This window comes from Tachyglossus aculeatus, chromosome 22 (assembly GCF_015852505.1).
Source record: "Tachyglossus aculeatus isolate mTacAcu1 chromosome 22, mTacAcu1.pri, whole genome shotgun sequence".
Lineage (NCBI taxonomy): Eukaryota > Metazoa > Chordata > Mammalia > Monotremata > Tachyglossidae > Tachyglossus > Tachyglossus aculeatus.
The window spans coordinates 47,732,183-47,756,034 of record NC_052087.1 but is presented as its reverse complement, the minus strand read 5'-3'; the positions used below and the strand labels follow the sequence as shown (position 1 = coordinate 47,756,034).

General features: G+C 52.2%; 1 protein-coding gene across 1 annotated transcript; it reads right to left on the bottom strand.

Annotated features, from left to right (window-relative positions):
* Nucleotides 1-1,653: 1,653 nt before the first annotated feature.
* On the bottom strand, nucleotides 1,654-16,094 carry TMEM86A (transmembrane protein 86A). The gene is made up of 3 exons (XM_038764508.1): nucleotides 16,004-16,094; nucleotides 3,665-3,929; nucleotides 1,654-3,270 (listed from the first exon to the last, which is right to left on the bottom strand). The coding sequence occupies exons 1-3, from the start codon at nucleotides 16,022-16,024 to the stop codon at nucleotides 2,846-2,848; spliced, it is 711 nt and encodes a 236-aa protein (XP_038620436.1). The 5' UTR covers nucleotides 16,025-16,094; the 3' UTR covers nucleotides 1,654-2,845.
* Between the last annotated feature and the right edge of the window lie 7,758 nt (nucleotides 16,095-23,852).

Here is a 23,852-nt window from a genome sequence, read left to right as displayed (position 1 = left end):
TTTATTAAGCGCTTACTATGTGCAAAGCACTGTTCTAAGCGCTGGGGACAATACAGGGTGATCAGGTTGTCCCACGTGGGGCTCACAGTCTTAATCCCCATTTTACAGAAGGGGTAACTGAGGCTCAGAGAAGTTAAGTGACTTGCCCAAGATCACACAGCAGACATGTGGCGGAGTAGGGATTCGAACCCATGACCTCTGACTCCAAAGCCTGGGCTTTTTCCACTGAGCCACGCTGCCGAGGGACCCTTCGGACTGGTTCCTCTCCCCCTCATCCCTCTCTCCGTCCCCCCCGTCTTACCTCCTTCTCTTCCCCACAGCACCTGTATATATGTTTGTACATATTTATTACTCCATTTATTTATTTATTTTACTTGTACATATCTATTCTATTGATTTTATTTTGTTAATATGTTTGGTTTTGTTCCCCATCTCCCCCTTCTAGACTGTGAGCCCACAGTTGGGTAGGGACCGTCTCTAGATGTTGCCAACTTGGACTTCCCAAGCGCTTAGTCCAGTGCTCTAAACACAGTAAGCGCTCAATAAATACAATTGATTACTCCATTTATTTATTTATTTGTTTGTTTTACTTGTACATATCTATTCTATTGATTTTATTTTGTTAGTATGTTTGGTTTTGTCTCCCCCTTTTAGACTGTGAGTCCACTGTTGGGTAGGGACCGTCTCTAGATGTTGCCAACTTGGACTTCCCAAGCGCTTAGTCCAGTGCTCTGCACACAGTAAGCACTCAATAAATACGATTGATTGATTGATTACTCCATTTATTTATTTATTTTACTTGTACATATCTATTTATTTTATTTTGTTAATATGTTTGGTTTTGTTCTCTGTCTCCCCCTTCTAGACTGTGAGCCCGCTGTTGGGTGGGGACCGTCTCTAGATGTTGCCAACTTGGACTTCCCAAGCGCTTAGTCCAGTGCCCTGCACACAGTAAGCGCTCAATAAATACGATTGATTGATTGATTACTCCATTTATTTATTTATTTTACTTGTACATATCTATTCTAATTATTTTATTTTGTTAATGTTTGGTTTTGTTCTCTGTCTCCCCCTTCTAGACTGCGAGCCCGCTGTTGGGTGGGGACCGTCTCTAGATGTTGCCAACTTGGACTTCCCAAGCGCTTAGTCCAGTGCTCTGCACACAGTAAGCGCTCGATAAATACGATTGATTGATTGATTACTCCATTTATTTATTTATTTATTAGTTTTACTTGTACATATGTATTCTATTGATTTTATTTTGTTAATATGTTTGGTTTTGTTCTCTGCCTCCCCCTTCTAGACTGTGAGCTCACCGTTGGGTAGGGACCGTCTCTAGATGTTGCCGACTTGGACTTCCCAAGCGCTTAGTCCAGTGCTCTGCACACAGTAAGCGCTCAATAAATACGATTGATTGATTACGGTAGCGCTCGGTAGAGTTGCTCCGCACTCCCTAGGTGCTCAATAAATGTCCTTGATTGATGGGTTGACTGGCCGAGTCGATGGGGAAGGTGTGACCGAAAGGACCGTCCCTGAGGCCTCGAGCCGGAGGGCTGAGGGGGACCCCAACCCTTTCGCTCATCGTCATCATCATCAATCCTATTTATTGAGCGCTTACTGTGTGCAGAGCACTGTACTAAGCGCTTCGGAAGTACAAATTGGCAACATATAGAGACAGTCCCTACCCAACACAGTCTTTCGCTCGCAGTGGCTACGGGCCTGGTTCAGCGAAGGCCCCAACCTTTCCCCGGAAATCCGTCTCCAAGGCGGGCCCCGCCGGCCCCCACCCCAGCCCAGCCACGGGACAAGAGGCGGGGGGGCCGCGGGCCCTGGTTTATTATTTATTGTTCATACATGAGCGCGGCAGGGTTTCCTGCCGCCGTCCGTTTGCATTGTATGTGCCTTGGCGTCCTCCGCCCCCGGCTCTGGGCGCCGTGGACCCACTGAGGGGGGGCAGGAAGGAAAGCAGGGATGGGAGCAGGGTGGGGTGGCTCCGGAAGGCTAGGTTCTTCCCTCCCTCCTCCCCTCAGTGGGCCTCCAAGCCCCCACTTGGAAGGCTCAGGTCCCAGCAGGGGCGATTCCTCGGTTTGACGGTCCGGAGGCCGGGCCTTCCCTCGTCCCCCTCGGAGACGGGGCTACGGCGGACAGACCCCCTGAATTCTCCACTCCCGGGAATGGGAACCCGGTTCTTCCCAGGTTCAGGAGATGGGGACGGAGACGGCTGGGAAGCCTCTGGGAGAGCAGGATGGACTGGCGAGGGGCTACCAGCTTGATCGCTGCCGGCGTCGGCATTCCTTGGTCAGGGGGAGCCCCTCCCCGCTCCAAGCTCTGTTCAAGTAACACGGATGAGGGGGGGAGGCCGGAGGGGGCAGGGACCCCAGGCGTCCGGTCCACACGCGGGCCGGCCCAGCCAGCCTCGTCCTTCTTCCCCAGGAGCGATCGGGGAATCTCTGGGCACACGTCCCCCGCAGATCTCCCTCCCCTGGCCTAGGGGCAGGGGGATCTGGTCCGGAGGCAGAGGGAGGGACAGGATGAGCGCCTTCCCCCCAACTTCAGGGCCTCCCGGGATGATCCCCTTCAGGGCCCTTCCCTTCTAAATCGAGACCCTTCCAAGTCCCGGGAGTGGGGACAGTAGGAGAGGCCTGCTCCCGCTCCGGATCCCGGACCGGCCATCGGGGCCAGGGTTCAACTGGAGGAGAGAGGGGCATCCCGGGGAAGCGGCTTCCGGCGGTCCCGGACGGGGGCCGGGGGGTCCCAGACCGCTCCACCCGTCCGGAGCTCCCCGAGCCCAGTCCCCGCTAGGTCCTCGGGGCGCGGGGGAACGGCCCCGCCGGGTCCCCCCGCCTCAGTCTCTCTTGCCGCCGTCCTGGTCCCGGCTCTCCACCGCAGACAGGGCGATGAGCATCTGGGCGGCGTAGTAGGTGGCCATGATGACCACCCGGGAGTAGGGCACGGGGAAGCAGAACTTGTTGAGGGCGAGGGTCATGTCTGAGACGATGAAGAGCATGGCCCCGGCGCCGGCGGCTAGCTCCGTCCAGCGCCACGGGGTCCCGCCCGGCCGCACGCCCGCCAAGGCCCGCCAGCCCATGAAGGCGATCAGCGCCACGTACCCCCCAACCAGGTAGGTGAAGGGGCCGCTCAGGTACGGGTAGAGGATCGCGTAGCACAGGCAGGAGAGGGCGGCCATCCCCAGCCCCAGCCGCAGGGCCAGGGGACGCATGCCGAAGGCCCAGGTGTAAAGGACGTGGGTCACCACAAACATCAGCAGGCCTGGAGGGGGGCGGGGAGAGAGACGACAGAGGAGCCAAGTGAGGGGGTTGGCATCTTGGGGCGTCCCGTCCCCCCCACCGGCCCTCCGGGGGCATTGGGCGGCTAAATCGTCAGGGGTCAGAGGTCAGATGCCAACCCCCACCCCCGACCCGGTCCTGTCCCGAATCACCACGACGGTATTTGCTAAGCGCTTACTATGTTCTAAGCGCTGGGGGGATACACGATTAGGTTTGTCCCACGTGGGGCTCACAGTCTTCATCCCCACTTTACAGATGAGGCGACTGAGGCCCAAAGCAGCCGAGTGACTTTGGGCGCAGCTGACGGGATCCGCACCCAAGCCCGGCCTCCTGCCACTGAGCCACGCCGAGGGGTCCGGGTGGGGGCCGCCACTGACCGTGCACAAAGTAGCCCTGGTCCTGCCAGATGAGGAAGGCGTCGCCCACGGCGGAGAAGACGAGGCCGGCGAAGATGCGGCTGGCGCTGGGGTGGGCCAGCAGGAAGCCCAAGCCGTGGGCCAGCAGGAAGAGCCACAGGCTGAAGATGGGGAGGCACTTGATGAGGGCGCTGAACCAGGACGGGCTGGCCGACGGCAGCCACAGCACAAAGTAGACGCACGTGGCCTTGAAGAAGGGGACCAGCTTGGGCCCCTCGCTCTTCACCTGGGGGGGAGAGACACACGGGGGCGGCTCGTCAGCCCCAAGGCCGGGGGGCGGTTTGGCGGGGATTCCCTCTCCGCCATCCCAGGCCGGCCGGCGGGGAAGGTCCGGGGGGGGGAAGGAGCTCTTTGATCCTGCGCCAAAAACGCCATTACTACCACCACCGGCAGCGGGAGGGGCCCGGGCGGATGCCTCATGGCCCGGCCCCACCCTGCCCGCCACCGGAGCCCACTTTTGAAGTGAGTAAACTGAGGCCAGTCACCGCCTAGCCTCAACGCCAGACCAGTCTGACCATCATCATCGTCAATCGTATTTATTGAGCGCTTACTGTGTGCAGAGCACTGGACTAAGCGCTTGGGAAGTACAAGTTGGCAACATCTAGAGACGGTCCCTACCCAACAGTGGGCTCACAGTCTAAAAGGGGGAGACAGAGAACAAAGCCACACATACTAATGAAATAAAATAAATGGAATAGATATGTACAAGTAAAATAGAGTAATAAATATGTACAAACATCTATACATATATACAGGTGCTGTGGGGAAGGGAAGGAGGTAAGATGGGGGGGATGGAGAGGGGAGGAAGGAAGGGGCTCAGTCTGGGAAGGCCTCCTGGAGGAGGTGAGCTCTCAGTAGGGCCTTGAAGGGAGGAAGAGAGCTAGCTTGGCGGATGGGCAGAGGGATTGGGGGCATTCCAGGCCCGGGGGTGGACGTGGGCCGGGGGTCGATGGCGGGACAGGCGAGAACGAGGTACGGGGAGGACATTAGCGGCAGAGGAGCGGAGGGTGCGGGGTGGGCTGGAGAAGGACAGAAGGGAGGTGAGGTAGGAGGGGGCGAGGTGATGGACAGCCTTGAAGCCCAGGGTGAGGAGTTTCTGCCCGATGCGCAGATTGATTGGTAGCCACTGGAGATTTTTGAGGAGGGGAGTGATATGCCCACAGCGTTACTGGACAAAGATAATCCAGGCAGCAGCATGAAGTATGGATTGAAGTGGGGACCAGCCCGGCCGATCCCACGGAGGAGACGGGGGAATAGGACCCTGGAATCCCCAGTGCCTGTCCGGGCCCGGGGCATCGAGCCGAGCCCAAAGGCGCGTGCGGGATGCGGGCGAGAGATCCACGTGGTCAATCAATCAATCAATCAATCAATCGTATTTATTGAGTGCATCCCAGGCTGGTCCTCTGAGGTCCCCGGGCTGGGGGCGGGCTGGAGGTATTAAGTCCAGAGCTTCTTTGGGCAGGGGTTCCTCAGGACCTCAAAAAAGAGAAGCAGCGTGGCTCAGTGGAAAGAGCCCGGGCTTTGGAGTCAGAAGTCATGGGTTCAAGTCCTGGTTCCACCAATTGTCAGCTGGGTGACTTTGGCCAGGTCGCTTCACTTCTCTGGGCCTCAGTTCCCTCATCTGTCAAATGGGGATGAAGACTGTGAGCCCCACGTGGGACAACCTTGATTACCATGTATCCCCCCCTCAGCGCTTAGAACAGTGCTTGGCACATAGTAAGTGATTAACAAATACCAACATTATTATTATTTATTCTCTGGGCCTCAGTTCCCTCATCTGTAAAATGGGGATGAAGACTGGGAGGCCCCACCGTGGGACAGCCCGATCACCTTGTAACCTCCCCGGCGCTTAGAACAGTGCTTTGCACGTAGTAATAATAATAGAAGCAGAAGAGAAGCAGCGTGGCTCAGTGGAAAGAGCCCGGGCTCTGGAGTCGGAGGTCATGGGTTCAGATCCCAGTTCCACCAACTGTCAGCTGTGTGACTTTGGGCAAGTCACTTCACTTCTCTGGGCCTCAGTTCCCTCATCTGCAAAAAGGGGATTAAGACTGTGAGCCCCACATGGGACAACCTGATCACCTTGTAACCTCCCCAGAGCTTAGAACAGTGCTTTGCACATAGTAAGCGCTTAATAAATGCCATCATTAGTAGTAGTAGTAGTAGTAAGCGCTTAATGCCATTATTATTATTATTATTATTATTATTAAAACTGCTTTAAACACCCCCAAGTGATTCCAATGGAGAAAAACCAACTCTCCACCCACCTCCTGATAGGCCAGAGGACAATTTGGGGTCTGAAATCCATCATTCATTCATTCAATCGTATTTATTGAGCGCTTACTGTGTGCAGAGCACTGTACTAAGCGCTTGGGAAGTATAAGTTGGCAACATATAGAGACGGTCCCTACCCAACAGCGGGCTCACTGCCATCCTGAAAAATCCTTGCGGACTCCTTCTCTTCCCATGATGACCCCCTGGGAGCCTCCGGAACGGAGGCCTGGGCCAGCCCACCATCAGCGCTAAGTAACTTAATTATTATTACTGTTATCTCCTCCCCCACAGCGCTCCATTCATTCAATCGTATTTATTGAGCGCTAACTGTGTGCAGAGCACTGTACTAAGCGCTTGGGAAGTACAAGTTGGCAACATATAGAGACGGTCCCTACCCAACAACGGGCTCACATCCCCTGCCCCCTCCCCTGCCCCAGGACCCGTCCAGGTCTGGGTGGAGGGTAGGCGCTTAGAACAGTGCTTTGCACATAGTAAGCGCTCAATAAATGCCATCATTATTATTATTATTAGGGAGGGTTAGGGGGGCTGGATTTATAGGTCTTTAGCAGAGCTGCCCACTGGGCCGTCTGGAGGACACAGGGCCCGGGAGGGACAAATGTGTCCATCTGTTGTCGCGTTGTACTCTCCCAAGCGCTTAGTACAGTGCTGTGCACACAGTAAGCGCTTAATAAATGCCATCATTATTATTATTATTATTAGGGAGGGTTAGGGGGGCTGGATTTACAGGTCTTTAGCAGAGCCGCCCACTGGGCCGTCTGGAGGACACTGGGCCTGGGAGGGGCAAATGTGTCCGTCTATCGTCCGTTGTACTCTCCCAAGCGCTTAGTACAGTGCTGTGCACACAGTAAGCGCTTAATAAATGCCATTATTATTATTATTATTATTAGGGAGGGTTAGGGGGGCTGGATTTACAGGTCTTTAGCAGAGCCGCCCACTGGGCCGTCTGGAGGACACTGGGCCCGGGAGGGGCAAATGTGTCCGTCTATTGTCGTGTTGTACTCTCCCAAGCGCTTAGCACAGTGCTGTGCACACAGTAAGCGCTCAGTAAATACGACTGAATGAATGACTGACCGCTCGGGGAAAGGAGTGGGAAGGGAAAGTTCAGAGAGCTGTCACGGCCTCAGTGGCCCGGCGAGCCGGCTCCAGCCCCTCCGGACGCCAGGTGAGGCCAGGAATCAATCAATCCATCAATCAATTGTACTTATTGAGCGCTTCCTGTGTGCAGAGCACTGTACTAAGTGCTGGGGAAGTACAAGTTGGCAACATATAGAGACGGTCCCTACCCAACAGTGGGCTCACAGTCTAGAAGCGCTTAATAAATGCCATCATTATTATTATTATTCTCTGTGCCTCAGCTACCTCATCTATAAAATGGGGATTAAGACTGTGAGCCCCCTGTGGGACAACCTGATCGCCTTGCAACCTCCCCAGCGCTTTGCACATAGTAAGCGCTTTATGGTAATGCCATCATTATTATTATTATTATTTTGAGGGCATCGTGGGCACCAGGCGGAGGTCACTAAGTCTGCCCAACCATTCATTCATTCAATCGTATTTATTGAGCGCTTACTGTGTGCAGAGCACTGTACTGAGTGCTTGGGAAGTACAAGTAGAAGTACAGAGAAGCAGCGTGGCTCAGTGAAAAGAGCCCGGGCTTTGGAGTCAGAGGTCGTGGGTTCAAATCCCGGCTCTGCCAATTGTCAGCTGTGTGACTTTGGGCAAGTCAATTCACTTCTCTGGGCCTCAGTTACCTCATCTGGAAAACGGGGATGAAGACTGTGAGCCCCCCGTGGGACAACCTGATCACCTTGTAACCTCCCCAGTGCTTAGAACAGTGCTTTGCACATAGTAAGCGCTGAATAAATGCCATCATTATTATTATTATTATTACAAGTTGGGAACATATAGAGACAGTCCCTACCCAACAGTGGGCTCACAGTCTTTCGTTCTCTGTCTCCCCCATTTAGACTGTGAGCCCACTGTTGGGTAGGGACTGTCTCTATATGTTGCCAACTTGGACTTCCCAAGCGCTTAGTCCAGTGCTCTGCACACAGTAAGCGCTCAATAAATACGATTGATTGATTGATTATTACAAATTGGGAACATATAGAGATGGTCCCTACCCAACAGTGGGCTCACAGCCTTTTGTTCTCTGTCTCCCCCTTTTAGACTGTGAGCCCACTGTTGCGTAGAGACCGTCTCTATATGTTGCCAACTTGTACTTCCCAAGCGCTTAGTCCAGTGCTCTGCACACAGTAAGCGCTCAATAAATACGATTGACTGATTGATTAGTACAAGTTGGGAACATATAGAGACGGTCCCTACCCAACAGTGGGCTCACAGTCTTTCGTTCTCTGTCTCCCCCTTTTAGACTGTGAGCCCACTGTTGGGTAGAGACCGTCTCTAGATGTTGCCAACTTGGACTTCCCAAGCGCTTAGTCCAGTGCTCTGCACACAGTAAGCGCTCAATAAATACGATTGATTGATTGATTGATTGATCAGGATTGAGTCCTGATCTCCAGGCCTCGCAGCCTGTCACCCACCAACGCGCAGGGGATGGGCAGAGACCACCCAGAGAGGGCCTTGAAGAGGGGAAAGACGGGGAGAGTCCTAAGCAAACTGGGAAATTCAAGTGTGGGGGAAGAGGAGGATGTGGAGCTCCCCTCCTCTGGAAGAGAAACCCCTCTGCCCCTGCCCCAAACTGGGAAACCTGCAAAAAAGACAGGTGGGGGGAAAAGAGAGGCCATTTGAACCACTGACCCTGGAGCTGTCGGCTGGGGGGACACTGGGGAGAGCCTCAGGGGCCTCCATTCATTCATTCATTCATTCATTCATTCATTCAATCGTATTTATTGAGCGCTTACTGTGTGCAGAGCACTGGACTAAGCGCTTGGAAAGTCCAAGTCGGCAACATCTAGACACGGTCCCTACCGACAAAGGGCTCACAGTCTGGAAGAGGGAGAGGGACAACAAAACAAAACACGCAGACAGGTGTCAAGTCGTTAAAACAAATAAAATTAAAGCTAGAGGCACATCATTAACAAAATAAATAGACTAGTAAATACGTACAAGGAAAATAAATAGAGTGACAAATCTGTACAAACATATATACAGGTGCTGTGGGGAGGGGAAGGAGGTAGGGCGGGGGGGTGGGGAGGGGGAGAGGAAAGAGGGGGCTCAGTCTGGGAAGGCCTCCTGGAGGAGGTGAGCTCTCAGTAGGGCTTTGAAGGACTCGTTGTGGGCAAGGAATGGGTCTGTTTACTGTTATATCGTGCTCTCCCAAGCGCTTAGTACAGTGCTCTGCACACAGTAGAGAAGCAGCGTGGCTCAGTGGAAAGAGCCCGGGCTTTGGAGTCAGAGGTCATGGGTTCAAATCCCGGCTACCTACCGTAGAAGGGGTGGGTACTTCCCAAGCACTTAGTACAGTGCTCTGCATACAGTGGAGAAGCAGCGTGGCTCAGTGGAAAGAGCCCGGGCTCTGGAGTCAGAGGTCATGGGTTCAAATCCCGGCTACCTACCCTAGAAGGGGTGGGTACTTCCCAAGCACTTAGTACAGTGCTCTGCATACAGTGGAGAAGCAGCGTGGCTCAGTGGAAAGAGCCCGGGCTTTGCAGTCAGAGGTCATGGGTTCAAATCCCGGCTCCGCCAATTGTCAGCTGGGTGACTTTGGGTAAGGCACTTCACTTCTCTGGGCCTCAGTTCCCTCATCTGTAAAATGGGGATGAAGACTGTGAGCCCCCCCATGGGACAACCTGATCACCTTGTAGCCTCCCACACAGTAAGAGCTCAGTAAATACGATTGATTGATTGATTAAATATGAATTCATTCAATCATTCAATCGTATTTATTGAGCACTTACTGTGTGCAGAGCACTGTACTAAGCGCTTGGGAAGTATAAGTTGGCAACATATAGAGACGGTCCCTACCCAATGAATGAATGAATGAATGAATGGAAGGGGCCAGAACTGAGAGCGGCACGGCCCCAGGCTGACAGGGGGATTGGTCATCCTGGGCCTCAGTTTCCCTCCAAACCAGTCTCACCCCATAAGAGCTCTGAGAGGGGCAAACCCCTCAGGATCGTGAGAAGGCCTGGCTGGGTCCTGGGGGGCTGGGGGAGAGGAGGAAAGCAGGGAGGACCCGGGCCAGGTTTGGGGGCCACGGCAGGAAGGGAGCAGACTCCAATAAACCCAGCTCCCAGCCCCTGCAGCGGCAGAATCAATCAATCAATCAATCAATAGTATTTATTGAGCGCTTACTGTGTGCAGAGCACTGTACTTAAGTGCTTGGAAAGTACAAGTCGGCAACATATAGAGACGGTCCCTACCCAACAGCGGGCTCACAGTCTAGAAGGGGGAGACAGACGACAAAACAAAACATATAAATCAAATAAAATAGAATAAATATGTACAAGTAAGAGTAATAAATCTGTACAAACATATATACAGGTGCTGTGGGGAGGGGAAGGAGGGAAGGCGGGGGGGGATGAGGAGGGGGAGAGGAAGGAGGGGGCAAGTCCCCTAGACTTGGGCTGGTGCATGGGGCAGAGAAAACCTTCCTCTTCCTCCCTGGGAGGGTCCTTGCCCCCATTTCCCAGACTGAGAAACTGAGGGAGGAGTCCTGCCCCCTCCTCCCAGGCCTCCCAGCCTTCAGCGGCCAGAATGAGACCAGGGTAGCGCTTCCTTTATCAGGCCGGGCCCTGCAGCCGGGGTTGGGGGAGCTCGAGGAAAGTACAGCGTGTTCCCTCCACGGGCCACAGGCCTATCGACCGTAAAATAATAAATAATGGCGTTTGGTAAGTGCTTACTATGTGCCAGGCACTTAGTAAGCGCTTAACAAATGCCAGCATTATTATTATATAATAATATATACTTACTATGTGCAAAGCACTGTTCTAAGCGCTGGTTATGAGAAGCAGCATGGCTCAGTGGAAAGAGTACGGGCTCTGAAGTCAGAGGTCATGGGTTCAAATCCCAGCTCCGCCACTTGTCAGCTGTGTGACTGTGGGAGAGTCACTTCACTTCTCTGGGCCTCAGTGACCTCATCTGTAAAATGGGGATGAAGACTGTGAGCCCCCCGTGGGGCAACCTGATCACCTTGTAACCTCCCCAGTGCTTGGAACAGTGCTTTGCACATAGTAAGTGCTTAATAAATGTCATCATCATCATTAGTAGTAGTAGAAGTAGTAGTAGTAGCAAATGCTCAATAAATATGATTGAATGAATGAATAAATACAGCCAGGGAATACTCTAGCTGTATGTGGTGTAGAAGCATTATAATAATAATGATGATGATGGCATTTATTAAGCGCTTACTACGTGCAAAGCACTGTTCTAAGCGCTGGGGAGGTACAAGGTGATCAGGGTGTCCCACAGGGGGCTCACAGTCTTCATCCCCATTTTACAGATGAGGGAACTGAGGCCCAGAGAAGTGAAGGACCTAGTGGAAAAAGCCCGGGCCTGGGGGGTCGGATCTAGGGTTGTAACCCTCCTTCGTCTTTCATTCATTCATTCATTCATTCAATCGTATTTATTGAGCGCTTACTGTGTGCAGAGCACTGGACTAAGCGCTTGGGAAGTCCAAGTCGGCAACATATAGAGACGGTCCCTACCCGACAACGGACTCACAGCCTAGAAGGGGGAGACGGACAACAAAACAAAACGTGTGGACGGGTGTCAAGTCATCAGAATAGATAGAAGTAAAGCAAGCAAGAGGCCTTCCCACACTGAGCCCCCTCCTTCCTCTCCCCCTCCCCATCCCCCCCCGCCCTACCTCCTTCCCCTCCCCACAGCACCTGTATATATGTTTGGACAGATTTATTACTCCATTTATTTATTTGCACATATTTATTCTATTTATTTTATTTTGTTAATATGTTTTGTCTTGTTCTCTGTCTCCCCCTTCTAGACTGTGAGCCCGCTGTTGGGTAGGGACTGTCTCCACATGTCGCCAACCTGTCCTTCCCGAGTGCTTAGTCCAGTGCTCTGCACACAGGAAGCGCTCAATAAATACGATTGAATGAATGAATGAGTGAACGAATAGGGACCGTCTCTATATGTCGCCAACTTATACTTCCCAAGCGCTTAGTCCAGTGCTCTGTGCACAGTAAGCGCTCAATAAATGCGATTGAATGAATGAATGAATAGGGACCGTCTCTATATGTCGCCAACTTGTACTTCCCAAGTGCTTAGTCCAGTGCTCTGCGCACAGTAAGCGCTCAATAAATACGATTGAAGGAATGAATGAATGAATGAATAGGGACCGTCTCTATATGTCGCCAACTTGTACTTCCCAAGTGCTTAGTCCAGTGCTCTGAGCACAGTAAGCGCTCAATAAATACGATTGAAGGAATGAATGAATAGGGACCGTCTCTATATGTCGCCAACTTGTACTTCCCAAGTGCTTAGTCCAGTGCTCTGCGCACAGTAAGCGCTCAATAAATACGATTGAAGGAATGAATGAATGAATGAATAGGGACCGTCTCTATATGTCGCCAACTTGTACTTCCCAAGTGCTTAGTCCAGTACTCTGCGCACAGTAAGCGCTCAATAAATACGATTGAATGAATGAATGAATGAATAGGGACTGTCTCTATATGTCGCCAACTTGTACTTCCCAAGTGCTTAGTCCAGTGCTCTGAGCACAGTAAGCGCACAATAAATACGATTGAAGGAATGAATGAATAGGGACCGTCTCTATATGTCGCCAACTTGTACTTCCCAAGTGCTTAGTCCAGTGCTCTGCGCACAGTAAGCGCTCAATAAATACGATTGAAGGAATGAATGAATGAATGAATAGGGACCGTCTCTATATGTCGCCAACTTGTACTTCCCAAGTGCTTAGTCCAGTGCTCTGTGCACAGTAAGCGCTCAATAAATGCGATTGAATGAATGAATAGGGACCGTCTCTATATGTCGCCAACTTGTACTTCCCAAGCGCTTAGTCCAGTGCTCCGCGCACAGTAAGCGCTCAATAAATACGATTGAATGAATGAATGAATGAAGAGGGACCGTCTCTATATGTCGCCAACTTGTACTTCCCAAGTGCTTAGTCCAGTGCTCTGCGCACAGTAAGCGTTCAATAAATACGAATGAATGAATGAATAGGAACCGTCTCTATATGTCGCCAACTTGTAATAATAATAATAATAATAATAATAATAGCATTTATTAAGCGCTTACTATGTGCAGCAAAGCACTGTTCTAAGCACTGGGGAGGTTACAAGGTGATCAGGTTGTCCCACAGGGGGCTCACAGTCTTCATCCCCATATTACAGATGAGGTAACTGAGGCCCAGAGAAGTGAAGTGACTGGCCCAAAGTCACCCAGCTGACAATTGGCAGAGCTGGGATTTGAACCCATGACCTCTGACTCCAAAGCTGGGGCTCTTTCCACTGAGCTACGCTGCTTCTCCATGCCCTCCCTCCGCCCATCCGCCAAGCTCGCTCTCTTCCTCCCTTCAAAGCCCTACTGAGAGCTCACCTCCTCCAGGAGGCCTTCCCACACTGAGCCCCCTACTTCCTCTCCCCACCCCCCCACCCCCCCAAAATACGATTGAATGAATGAATGAATAGGGACCGTCTCTAGATGTTGCCCACTTGTACTTCCCAAGTGCTTAGTCCAGTGCTCCGCGCACAGTAAGCGCTCAATAAATACGATTGAATGAATGAATGAATAGGGACCGTCTCTCTATGTCGCCCACTTGTCCTTCCCAAGCGCTTAGTCCAGTGCTCCGCGCACAGTAAGCGCTCAATAAATACGATTGAATGAATGAATGAATGAATAGGGACCGTCTCTCTATGTCGCCCACTTGTCCTTCCCAAGTGCTTAGTCCAGTGCTCCGCGCACAGTAAGCGCTCAATAAATACGATTGAATGAATGAATAGGGACCGTCTCTCTATGTCGCCCACTTAATAACAATGGCATTTATTAAGCGCTTACTATGTGCACAGCACTGTTCTAAGCGCTGGGGCATTTACAAGGTGATCAGGTTGTCCCACGTGGGGCTCCCAGTCTTCATCCCCATTTTCCAGATGAGGTAACTGAGGCCCAGAGAAGTGAAGTGCCTTGCCCACAGTCACCCAGCTGGCAAGTGGCGGAGCCGGGATTTGAACCCATGACCTCTGACTCCAAAGCCCGGGCTCTTTCCACTGAGCCACGGCCATGCTTGTCTTTCCCAAGCGCTTAGTCCAGCGCTCCGCGCACAGTAAGCGTTCAATCAATAGGATTGAATAAATGAATGGTGCACATCATCGACAGCATAAATAGACTAGTAAATAGGGAGAAGTAAAATAATAGAGTAATAAATCGTGTCCGCCGGGTGCCGTGTGTGTGGGGGGTGGGTGGGTGGGTGGGTGGGTGTGTGTGTGTGTGTGTGTGTGTGTGTGTGTGTGTGTGTGTGTGTCCTCAGGTCAATCAGCGGCCTTCCCCGGGCTTCTCAGCGGTTCGGTCTCCCGGCCGGCCCCCCCGGAGGATCATCATCATCATCATCATCAATCGTATTTATTGAGCGCTTACTGTGTGCAGAGCACTGTGCTAAGCGCTTGGGAAGTCCAAATTGGCAACATCTAGAGACGGTCCCTACCCAACAGTGGGCTCACAGTCTAGAAGGGGGAGACAGAGAACAAAACCAGACACACTAACAAAATAAAATAAATAGAATAGCTAGGTACAAGTAAAATACATAAATAAATAGAGTAATAAATGTGTACAAACATATATCCATCTATACAGGTGCTGTGGGGAGGGGAAGGAGGTAAGATGGGGGGGATGGAGAGGGGGATGAGGGGGAGAGGAAGGAGGGGGCTCAGTCCGGGTGAGGATGAGGATTGAACCGTTCTCCTTCCAAAACGGCGCCCGGCCCGTGGGAACCGCTTGGACGGACGGGCGGGCGGGCGGACGGACGGACGGAGGGAGGGGGCCGCCGCGTTGCCAAGGCAACCGTCCCCCGCCCACCTCCCCCGTTCTTCCCAAGGGTCACGGACCCACCCGGCCCCGGACGGGAGGACCCCCCCCCCCACACACACACACACACCCATCACAAACACACACACACACGCACACACACACAGACCGCACTGGCCCCAGGCTCCCCCTGGGGATGGCCCTCCGACCCGTCCCACACACACACACACACACACACACACACACACAAACATCACAAACACAGACACACACAAACACGGACACACACACACACACACAGACACACATATCACAGACACACATATCACAAACACACACACACACACAGACCCAGACCGCACTGGCCCCAGGCTCCCCCTGGGGATGGCCCTCCGACCCGTCCCCCCCCCCCGACACACACACACAAACATCACAAACACAGACACACACAAACACAGACACACACACACATCACAAACACACACACACACACACACACAGACCGCACTGGCCCCAGGCTCCCCTGGGGATGGCCCTCCGACCCGTCCCCCCCCCCCCGACACACACACACACAAACATCACAAACACAGACACACACAAACACAGACACAGACACATCACAAACACACACACACACACACACACACACACACACACCGCACTGGCCCCAGGCTCCCCCTGGGGATGGCCCTCCGACCCGTCCCCCCCCCCAACACACACACAAACATCACAAACACAGACACACACACATCACAAACACACAAAGACACAGACACACACACACACACACACACACACACACACCGCAGCGGTCCCGGGGTCCCCCCGGGGATCGCCCCCCTCCACCCCGGCCCCCGGAGGCCCCCCCCAAACAGCACACAGACACACACACACACACACACACACGCACAAACACAGAGACACACACACACACGCGCACAAACACAGACACACAGACACAAACACAGACACACAGTCTCACACACACACACGCACACAGACACAAACACAGACACACACAGTGACTCACACACACACAAACACAGACACACAACACAGACACACAGACACACACACACGGGCGCGCGGGCCCTCGTCGGGTCTCACCACGGTGACCGGGGACACCATGTCGGGGGTCGGAGGGGCCGCAGGGGTCGGAGGTCGAAGGTCGGGTGTCAGAATGTGTGTGTGTGTGTGTGTGTGTCGGGGGGGGGGGGAGGGGGTCCGTTGCCGGCGGCCCGGGCTCCGGGGCAGCGGGGAGGGGCTACACCCCAGCGCCGTGACGTCACCGCGCCGCCGCCAATCGGCCGCCGGGAAACGCCGAGGGGGCGGGGCCTGGAGCGCCGAGGGGGCGGGGCCGGGAGCGCCGAGGGGGCGGGGCCTGGACCGTCGAGGGGCGGGGATAGGAGCGCCGTGGGGCGGGGCCTGGATCGTCGAGGGGCGGGGTCTGGAGCGCCGAGGGGGCGGGGCCTGGAGCGTCGAGGGGGCGGGCCCTGAAGCGCCGATGGGCGGGGCCAGGACCGTCGAAGGGGAGGGGGAGGGAACGCCGAGGGGCGGGGCCTGGCGCATCGAAGGGGCGGGGCCTGGAGCGCCGAGGGGGCGGGGTCTGGAACGTCGAGGGGCGGGGATAGGAGCGCAGGGGCGGGGCCTGGAGCGCCGAGGGGGCGGGGTCTGGAGCGTCGAGGGGGCGGAGCCTGGAGTGTCGAGGGGCGGGGCCTGGAGCGCCGAGGGGGCGGGGCCAGGGCTCTTAGTGGGAGGGGCGGGGCCTGGTGCATCGAAGGGGCGGGGCCTGGAGAGCCTGGGGGCGGGGCCATGGCTCTCAGTGGGCGGGGCCGGGGCTCTTAGTGGGCGGGGCCGGGATCCCCGAGGGGAGGGGTTGGGGGCGTCGAGGGGGCGGGGCCGGGAGAGTCGGGGGGCGCCACTGTAACATTAAGCTCACCTCCTCCAGGAGGCCTTCCCAGACTGAACCCCCTCCTTCCTCTCCCCCTCCTCCGCCTCCCCATCCCCCCCTCCTTCCCTCCTTCCCTTCCCCACAGCTCCTGGATAAATGTATACATGTTTGTACGGATTTATTACTCTATTTTACTTGTACATATTTATCCTATTCATTTTATTATTTCGTTAATACGTTTGGTTTTGTCGTCTGCCTCCCCCTTCTAGACTGTGAGCCCGCTGTTGGGTAGGGACCGGCTCTAGATGTGGCCAACTCGGACTTCCCAAGCGCTTACTACGGTGCTCCGCACACAGTAAGCGCTCAATAAAGACGATTGATTGATTGATTACTCTATTTTACTTGTACATATTCTATTTATTTTATTTCGTTAATACGTTTTGTCTTGTCGTCTGTCTCCCCCTTTCCAGACTGTGAGCCCGCTGTTGGGTAGGGACCGGCTCTAGATGTGGCCAACTCGGACTTCCCAAACGCTTACTACGGTGCTCTGCACACAGTAAGCGCTCAATAAAGACGATTGATTGATTGATTACTCTATTTTACTTGTACATATTCTATTTATTTTATTTCATTAATACGTTTTGTCTTGTCGTCTGTCTCCCCCCTCCAGACTGTGAGCCCGCTGTTGGGTAGGGACCGGCTCTAGATGTGGCCAACTCGGACTTCCCAAGCGCTTACTACAGTGCTCTGCACACAGTAAGCGCTCAATAAATACGATTGATTGATTGATTACTCTATTTTACTTCTACACATTCTATTTATTTTATTTCGTTAATACGTTTTGTCTTGTCGTCTGTCTCCCCCTTTCCAGACTGTGAGCCCGCTGTTGGGCTGGGACCGTCTCCAGATGTGGCCAACTCGGACTTCCCAAGCGCTTAGTCCAGTGCTCTGCGCACAGTAAGCGCTCAATAAATACGATTGAATGAATGAATGAATGAATGAATGAATGGCGTGGTTATGAGTGACGAGGGGGCGGGCCCTCCCCTCCCACGGCTGCCATGCTTCTCCCACACTACTACTACTACTACTACTACTACTACTACTACTACTACTACTACTACTACTATTACTACTACTACTATTACTACTACTACTACTACTATTACTACTACTACTACTAATAATAATAATAATAATGGTATTTGTTAAGCGTCTCCTATGTGCAAAGCACTGTTCTAATAATAATAATGGCATTTGTTAAGCGCTTACTAGGTGCAAAGCACTGTTCTAAGAGCTGGGGAGGTTACAGGGTGATCAGGTTGTCCCAAGTGGGGCTCCCAGTCTTCATCCCCATTTTCCAGATGAGGGAACTGAGGCCCAGGGAAGCGAAGTGACTTGCCCAAAGTCCCCGAGCTGACAATTGGCGGAGCCGGGATTTGAACCCATGACCTCTGACTCCCAAGCCCGGGCTCGTTCCACTGAGCCACGCTGCTTCTCTGCTGTATTCAGAGCACTGTACTAAGCGCTTGGGAAGTGCCCACCCCTTCAAGGGTAGCACGTGGCAGTCCCTCCCCTCTAGACTGTGTGGTCATTGTGGTCACTGAGCCTCGCTGCTTCTCTTTCTAACTGACAACTTACTAACCCATCTAACAATAATCATTGCAGCATTCTTTATTCATCATCATCATCAGCATCATGGTATTTGTTAAGCGCTCACTACAGAATAATAATAATAATAATAATAATAATAATAATAATAACATTTATTAAGCACTTACTATGTGCAAAGCACTGTTCTACGCGCTGGGGAGATAAAAGGTCATGAGGTTGTCCCACATGGGGCTCACAGTCTTCATCCCCATTTTACAGATGAGGTCACTGAGGCCCAGAGAAGTGAAGTGACTTGCCCAAAGTCACACAGCTGACAAGTGCGGGAGCCAGGATTTGAACCCATGACCTCTGACTCCAAAGCCCCGGCTCTTTTCCACTGAGCCACGATGCCAAGCACTGTTCTAAACGCTTGGGGAGTTTCAAGCTAATCATTCATTCATTCATTCAATTGTATGTATCGAGTGCTTACTCTGTGCAAAGCTCTGTGCTAAGCCAAGCACTGTTCTAAGCGCTGGGGGAGTTTCAAGCTAATCATTCATTCATTCAATCATATGTAATCAATCAATCGTATTTATTGAGCACTTACTGTGTGCAGAGCACTGTACTAAGCGCTTGGGAAGTACAAGATGGCAACATATAGAGACAGTCCCTACCCAACAGTGGGCTCATATGTATCAAGCGCTTACTCTGTGCAGAACACTGTACTAAGCCAAGCACTGTTCTAAGCGCTGGGGGAGTTTCAAGCTAATCATTCATTCATTCAATCGTATGTATCGAGCGCTTACTTTGTGCAGAACACTGTACTAAGCGCTTGGGAAGTACAAGTCGGCAGCAGAGAGAGACGGTCCCCACCCCACACTGAGGCCCCGAGAAGTTCACTCATTCAGTCGTATTTATTGAGCGCTTACTGTGTGCGGAGCACTGGACTAAGCGCTTGGGAAGTACAAGTTGGCAACAGAGACGGTCCCTACCCCACACTGAGGCCCCGAGAAGTTCACTCATTCAGTCGTATTTATTGAGCGCTTACTGTGTGCGGAGCACTGGACTAAGCGCTTGGGAAGTACAAGTCGGCAATAAAGAGGGACAATCCCTGCCCACAAAGGGCTCACAGTCTAGAAGGGGGAGACAGACATCAGTACAAGTAAACAGGCATCAGTAGCATCAATATAAATAAATAGAATTAGAGATCTATACACATCAGAACAAGTAAATAGGCATTAATATAAATAAATGGAATGATGGATAGGTACATATATGCACAAGTGCTGTGGGGTGGGGAGGGGGGAGAGCAAAGGGAAGGAGTTGAGGTGACGAGGAGGGGCTGAGGAAAAGGGAGGCTGAGTCTGGGAAGGCCTCTTGGAGGAGGTGAGCTCTCAGCAGGGCTTTGAAGGGAGGCAGAGAGCGAGCTTGGCGGATGGGCAGAGGGATTGGGGGCATTCCGGGCCCGGGGGATGACGTGGGCCGGGGGTCGATGGCGGGACGGGCGAGAACGAGGCCTAACGGTGAGGAGATTAGTGGCAGAGGAGCGGAGGGTGCCGGCTGGGCTGGAGAAGGACAGAAGGGAGGGGAGGGAGGAGGGGGCGAGGGGATGGACGGCCTTGAAGCCGAGAGTGAGGAGTTTTTGCTTGATCGGAAGAGTTGATAGGCACCCAATGGAGATTTTGGAGGAAGGGAGTGACATTCCCAGAGCGTTTCTGTACAAAGATAATCCGGGCAGCAGAGTGAAGTGTAGACTGAAGCGGGGAGAGGCAGGAGGATGGGACATCAGAGAGGAGGCTGATGCAGTAATCCAGTCGGGATAGGATGAGTGATTGTACTAACATGGTAGCGGTTTGGATGGAGAGGAAAGAGCGGGTCTTGGCGATGTCGTAGAGGTGAGATGGGCAGGTTTTGGTGACGGATTGGATGTGTGGGGTGAACGGGAGAGCGGAGTCGAGGATGACACCGAGGTTGCGGGCGGCTCGGGAGACGGGAAAGGCGGTCGCGCCGTCTACAGTGACGGGAAAGGGGGAGGACAGGGTTTGGGAGGGAAGATAAGGAGCTCACAGTCCCTGTCCCGCATGTGGCTCACAGTCTTAATCCCCATTTTCCAGACGAGGTAACCGAGGCCCAGAGAAGTGAAATAACTTGCCCAAGATCACACAGCAAAGTGTCAGAGACGGGATTGGAACCCGTGAACTTCCGACTCCCGGGCCTGTGCTGGATCTACTGGCACTTAATATGTGCCAGGCACTGTTCTGAGGGCTGAGGCAGATACAAGTGAATCAGGTTGGATACGGCCCCTGACCCCATGGGGCTCCTGTATATATGTATATATGTTTGTACATATTGTTTTACTCTATTTATTTAATTTATTTGTACATATCTATTCTATTTTATTTTGTTAGTATGTTTGGTTTTGTTCTCTGTCTCCCCCTTTTAGACTGTGAGCCCACTGTTGGGTAGGGATTGTCTCTATATGTTGCCAATTTGTACTTCCCAAGCGCTTAGTACAGTGCTCTGCACATAGTAAGCGCTCAATAAATACGATTGATGATGATGATGATGATGATGATGACTCTTAATCCCCATTTTATAGGTGAGGTAACCGAGGCCCTGAAAAGTGAAGTGACTTGCCCAAGGTGACGCAGCAGACATATGGCAGAGCCGGAATTAGAACCCATGTCCTTCTGATTCCCAGCCCCGGGCTCTTCCCACTAAGTCACGCAGGAGAGATGGAGGCTTGAGGTATTAACCTGGGAATCGATCCATCGATCGATTGTATTTATTGAGCGTTTACTGAGATCATTCATTCATTCAGTTGTATTTATTGAGCGCTTACTGTGTGCAGAGCACTGGCTTAAGCGCTTGGGAAGTACAAGTCAGCAACATCCAGAGCGGGCTCACAGTCTAGAAAGGGGAGACAGACAGCAAAACAAAACACGGAGACAGGTGTCAAAATCGTCAGAACAAATAGAATTAGAGCTATAGGCACATTCATTCATTCAATCGTATTTATTGAGCACTTACTGTGTGCAGAGCACTGGACTAAGCGCTTGGGAAGTACAAGCCGGCAACATACAGAGCGGGCTCACAGTCTAGAAGGGGGAGACAGACAGCAAAACAAAACACGGAGACAGGTGTCAAAATCGCAGCGTGGCTCAGTGGAAAGAGCCCGGGCTTTGGAGTCAGAGGTCATGGGTTCAAATTCCGGCTCCGCCAATTGTCAGCTGGGTGACTTTGGGCAAGTCGCTTAACTTCTCTGAGCCTCAGTTCCCTCATCTGTAAAATGGGAATTAAGACTGTGAACCCCACATGGGACAACCTGATCACTTTGTATCCCCCCCAGCGCTTAGAACAGTGCTCTGCACACAGTAAGCGCTTAACAAATGCCAACATTATTATTATTATTATTATTAGAGCTATAGGCACATTCATTCATTCAATCATATTTATTGAGCGCTTACTGTGTGCAGAGCACTGGACTAAGCGCTTGGGAAGTACGAGCCGGCAACATACAGAGACGGGGCTCACAGTCTAGAAGGGGGAGACAGACAGCAAAATAAAACACGGAGACAGGCGTCAAAATTGTCAGAAGAAATAAAATTATAGCTATAGGCACATCATACAGAGGCCCTGGGGGAGAGCGAGCCACTTTTTTTTTCTGTATTTGTTAAGCAGTTACTCTGTGCCAAGCACGGTACTAAGCTCTGGGGTAAATACAAGATAAGCACGTTGGACGCAGTCCTGATCCCACATGGGACTCCGTCTTAATCCCTATGTTACTGAGGGGCAACTGAGGCACAGAAAAGTGAAGTTAGTAGCCCAAGGTCACCCAGAAGACAAGTGGCAGAGTCTGGATTAGAACCCAAGTCCTTCTGCCTCATTTCTTGGAGAAGCAGCGTGGTTCAGTGGAAAGAGCCCGGGCTTGGGAGCCAGAGGTCAATCAATCAATCAATCAATCGTATTTATTGAGCGCTTACTGTGTGCAGAGCGCTGTACTAAGCGCTTGGGAAGTCCAAGTTGGCAACATATAGAGACAGTCCCTACCCAACAGTGGGCTCACAGTCTAAAAGGGGGAGACAGAGAACAAAACCAAACATACTAACAAAATAAAATCAATAGAATAGATATGTACAAGTAAAATAAATAGAGTAATAAATATGTACAAACATATATACATATATACAGGTGCTGTGGGGAAGGGAAGGAGGTAAGATGGGGGGGATGGAGAGGGGGACGAGGAAGAGAGGAAGGAAGGGACTCAGTCTGGGAAGGCCTCCTGGAGGAGGTGAGCTCTCAGTAGGGCCTTGAAGGGAGGAAGAAAGCTAACTTGGTGGTCGTGGGTTCTAATCCCGGCTCCGCCCATTGTCAGCTGTGTGACTTTGGGCAAGTCACTTCAATTCTCTGGGCCTCAGTTCCCTCCTCTGTAAAATGGGGATGAAGACTGTGAGCCCCCCGTGGGACAACCTGATCACCTTGTAACCTCCCCAGCGCTTAGAACAGTGCTTTGCACATAGTAAGTGCTTAATATACACCATCATTATTATTATAGACCATGCTGCGTCTCATTTCTTTGAGAAGCAGCGTGGCTCCGTGGAAAGAGCCCGGGCTTGGGAGCCAGAGGTGGTGGGTTCTAATCCCGGCTCCGCCACTTGTCAGCCGTGTGACTTTGGGCAAGTCACTTCACTTCTCTGGGCCTCAATTGCCTCAGCTGTAAAATGGGGATTAAGACTGTGAGCCCCACGTGGGACAACCTGATCACCTTGTATCCCCCCCAGCACTTAGAACAGTGCTTTGCACATAGTAAGCGCTTAACAAATACCATTATTATTATTATTATTATTATTATTATTATTATCATTATTTCTTTCAACACTGGGGGCTCCAGGCAAGCACCCTGGCCTGGGAATCAGAGGACCTGGGTTTTCAATCAATCCTATTTATTGGGTGCTTACCGTGCGCAGAACGCTATACTAAGCGCTTGAAAGAGTAGGCTATAATAGAATCAGAGTTGAAAGTGCCAGGCCTAACCCTTTACCTGTCACTGTCAGAGTGAAGCAGGGCTGTGGAAGTGCTTAGCACATAGTAAGCGCTTAATAAATGCCATCATTATTATTATTACAATGATGGCATTATTATTATTATTATATTATGGCGTCTGTTAAGCACTTACTATGTGCAAAGCACTGTTCTAAGCACTGGGGAGGATACAAGGTGATCAGGTTGTCCCACGGGGGGCTCGCAGTCTTCATCCCCATTTTACAGATAAGGGAACTGAGGCAGAGAGAAGTTAAGTGACTTGACAAAAGTCACACAGCTGACAATTGGTGGAGCCGGATAGATACCAGCGTTTAGGACAGTGCTTCGCCCACAGTAAGCACTCAGAAAATGCCACTGATTTGTTAAAGATAAATCAGATCAGACAATTTAAGGAGGAGGGACGCAGGTGCCAAATTGATGATGAGGATGGCA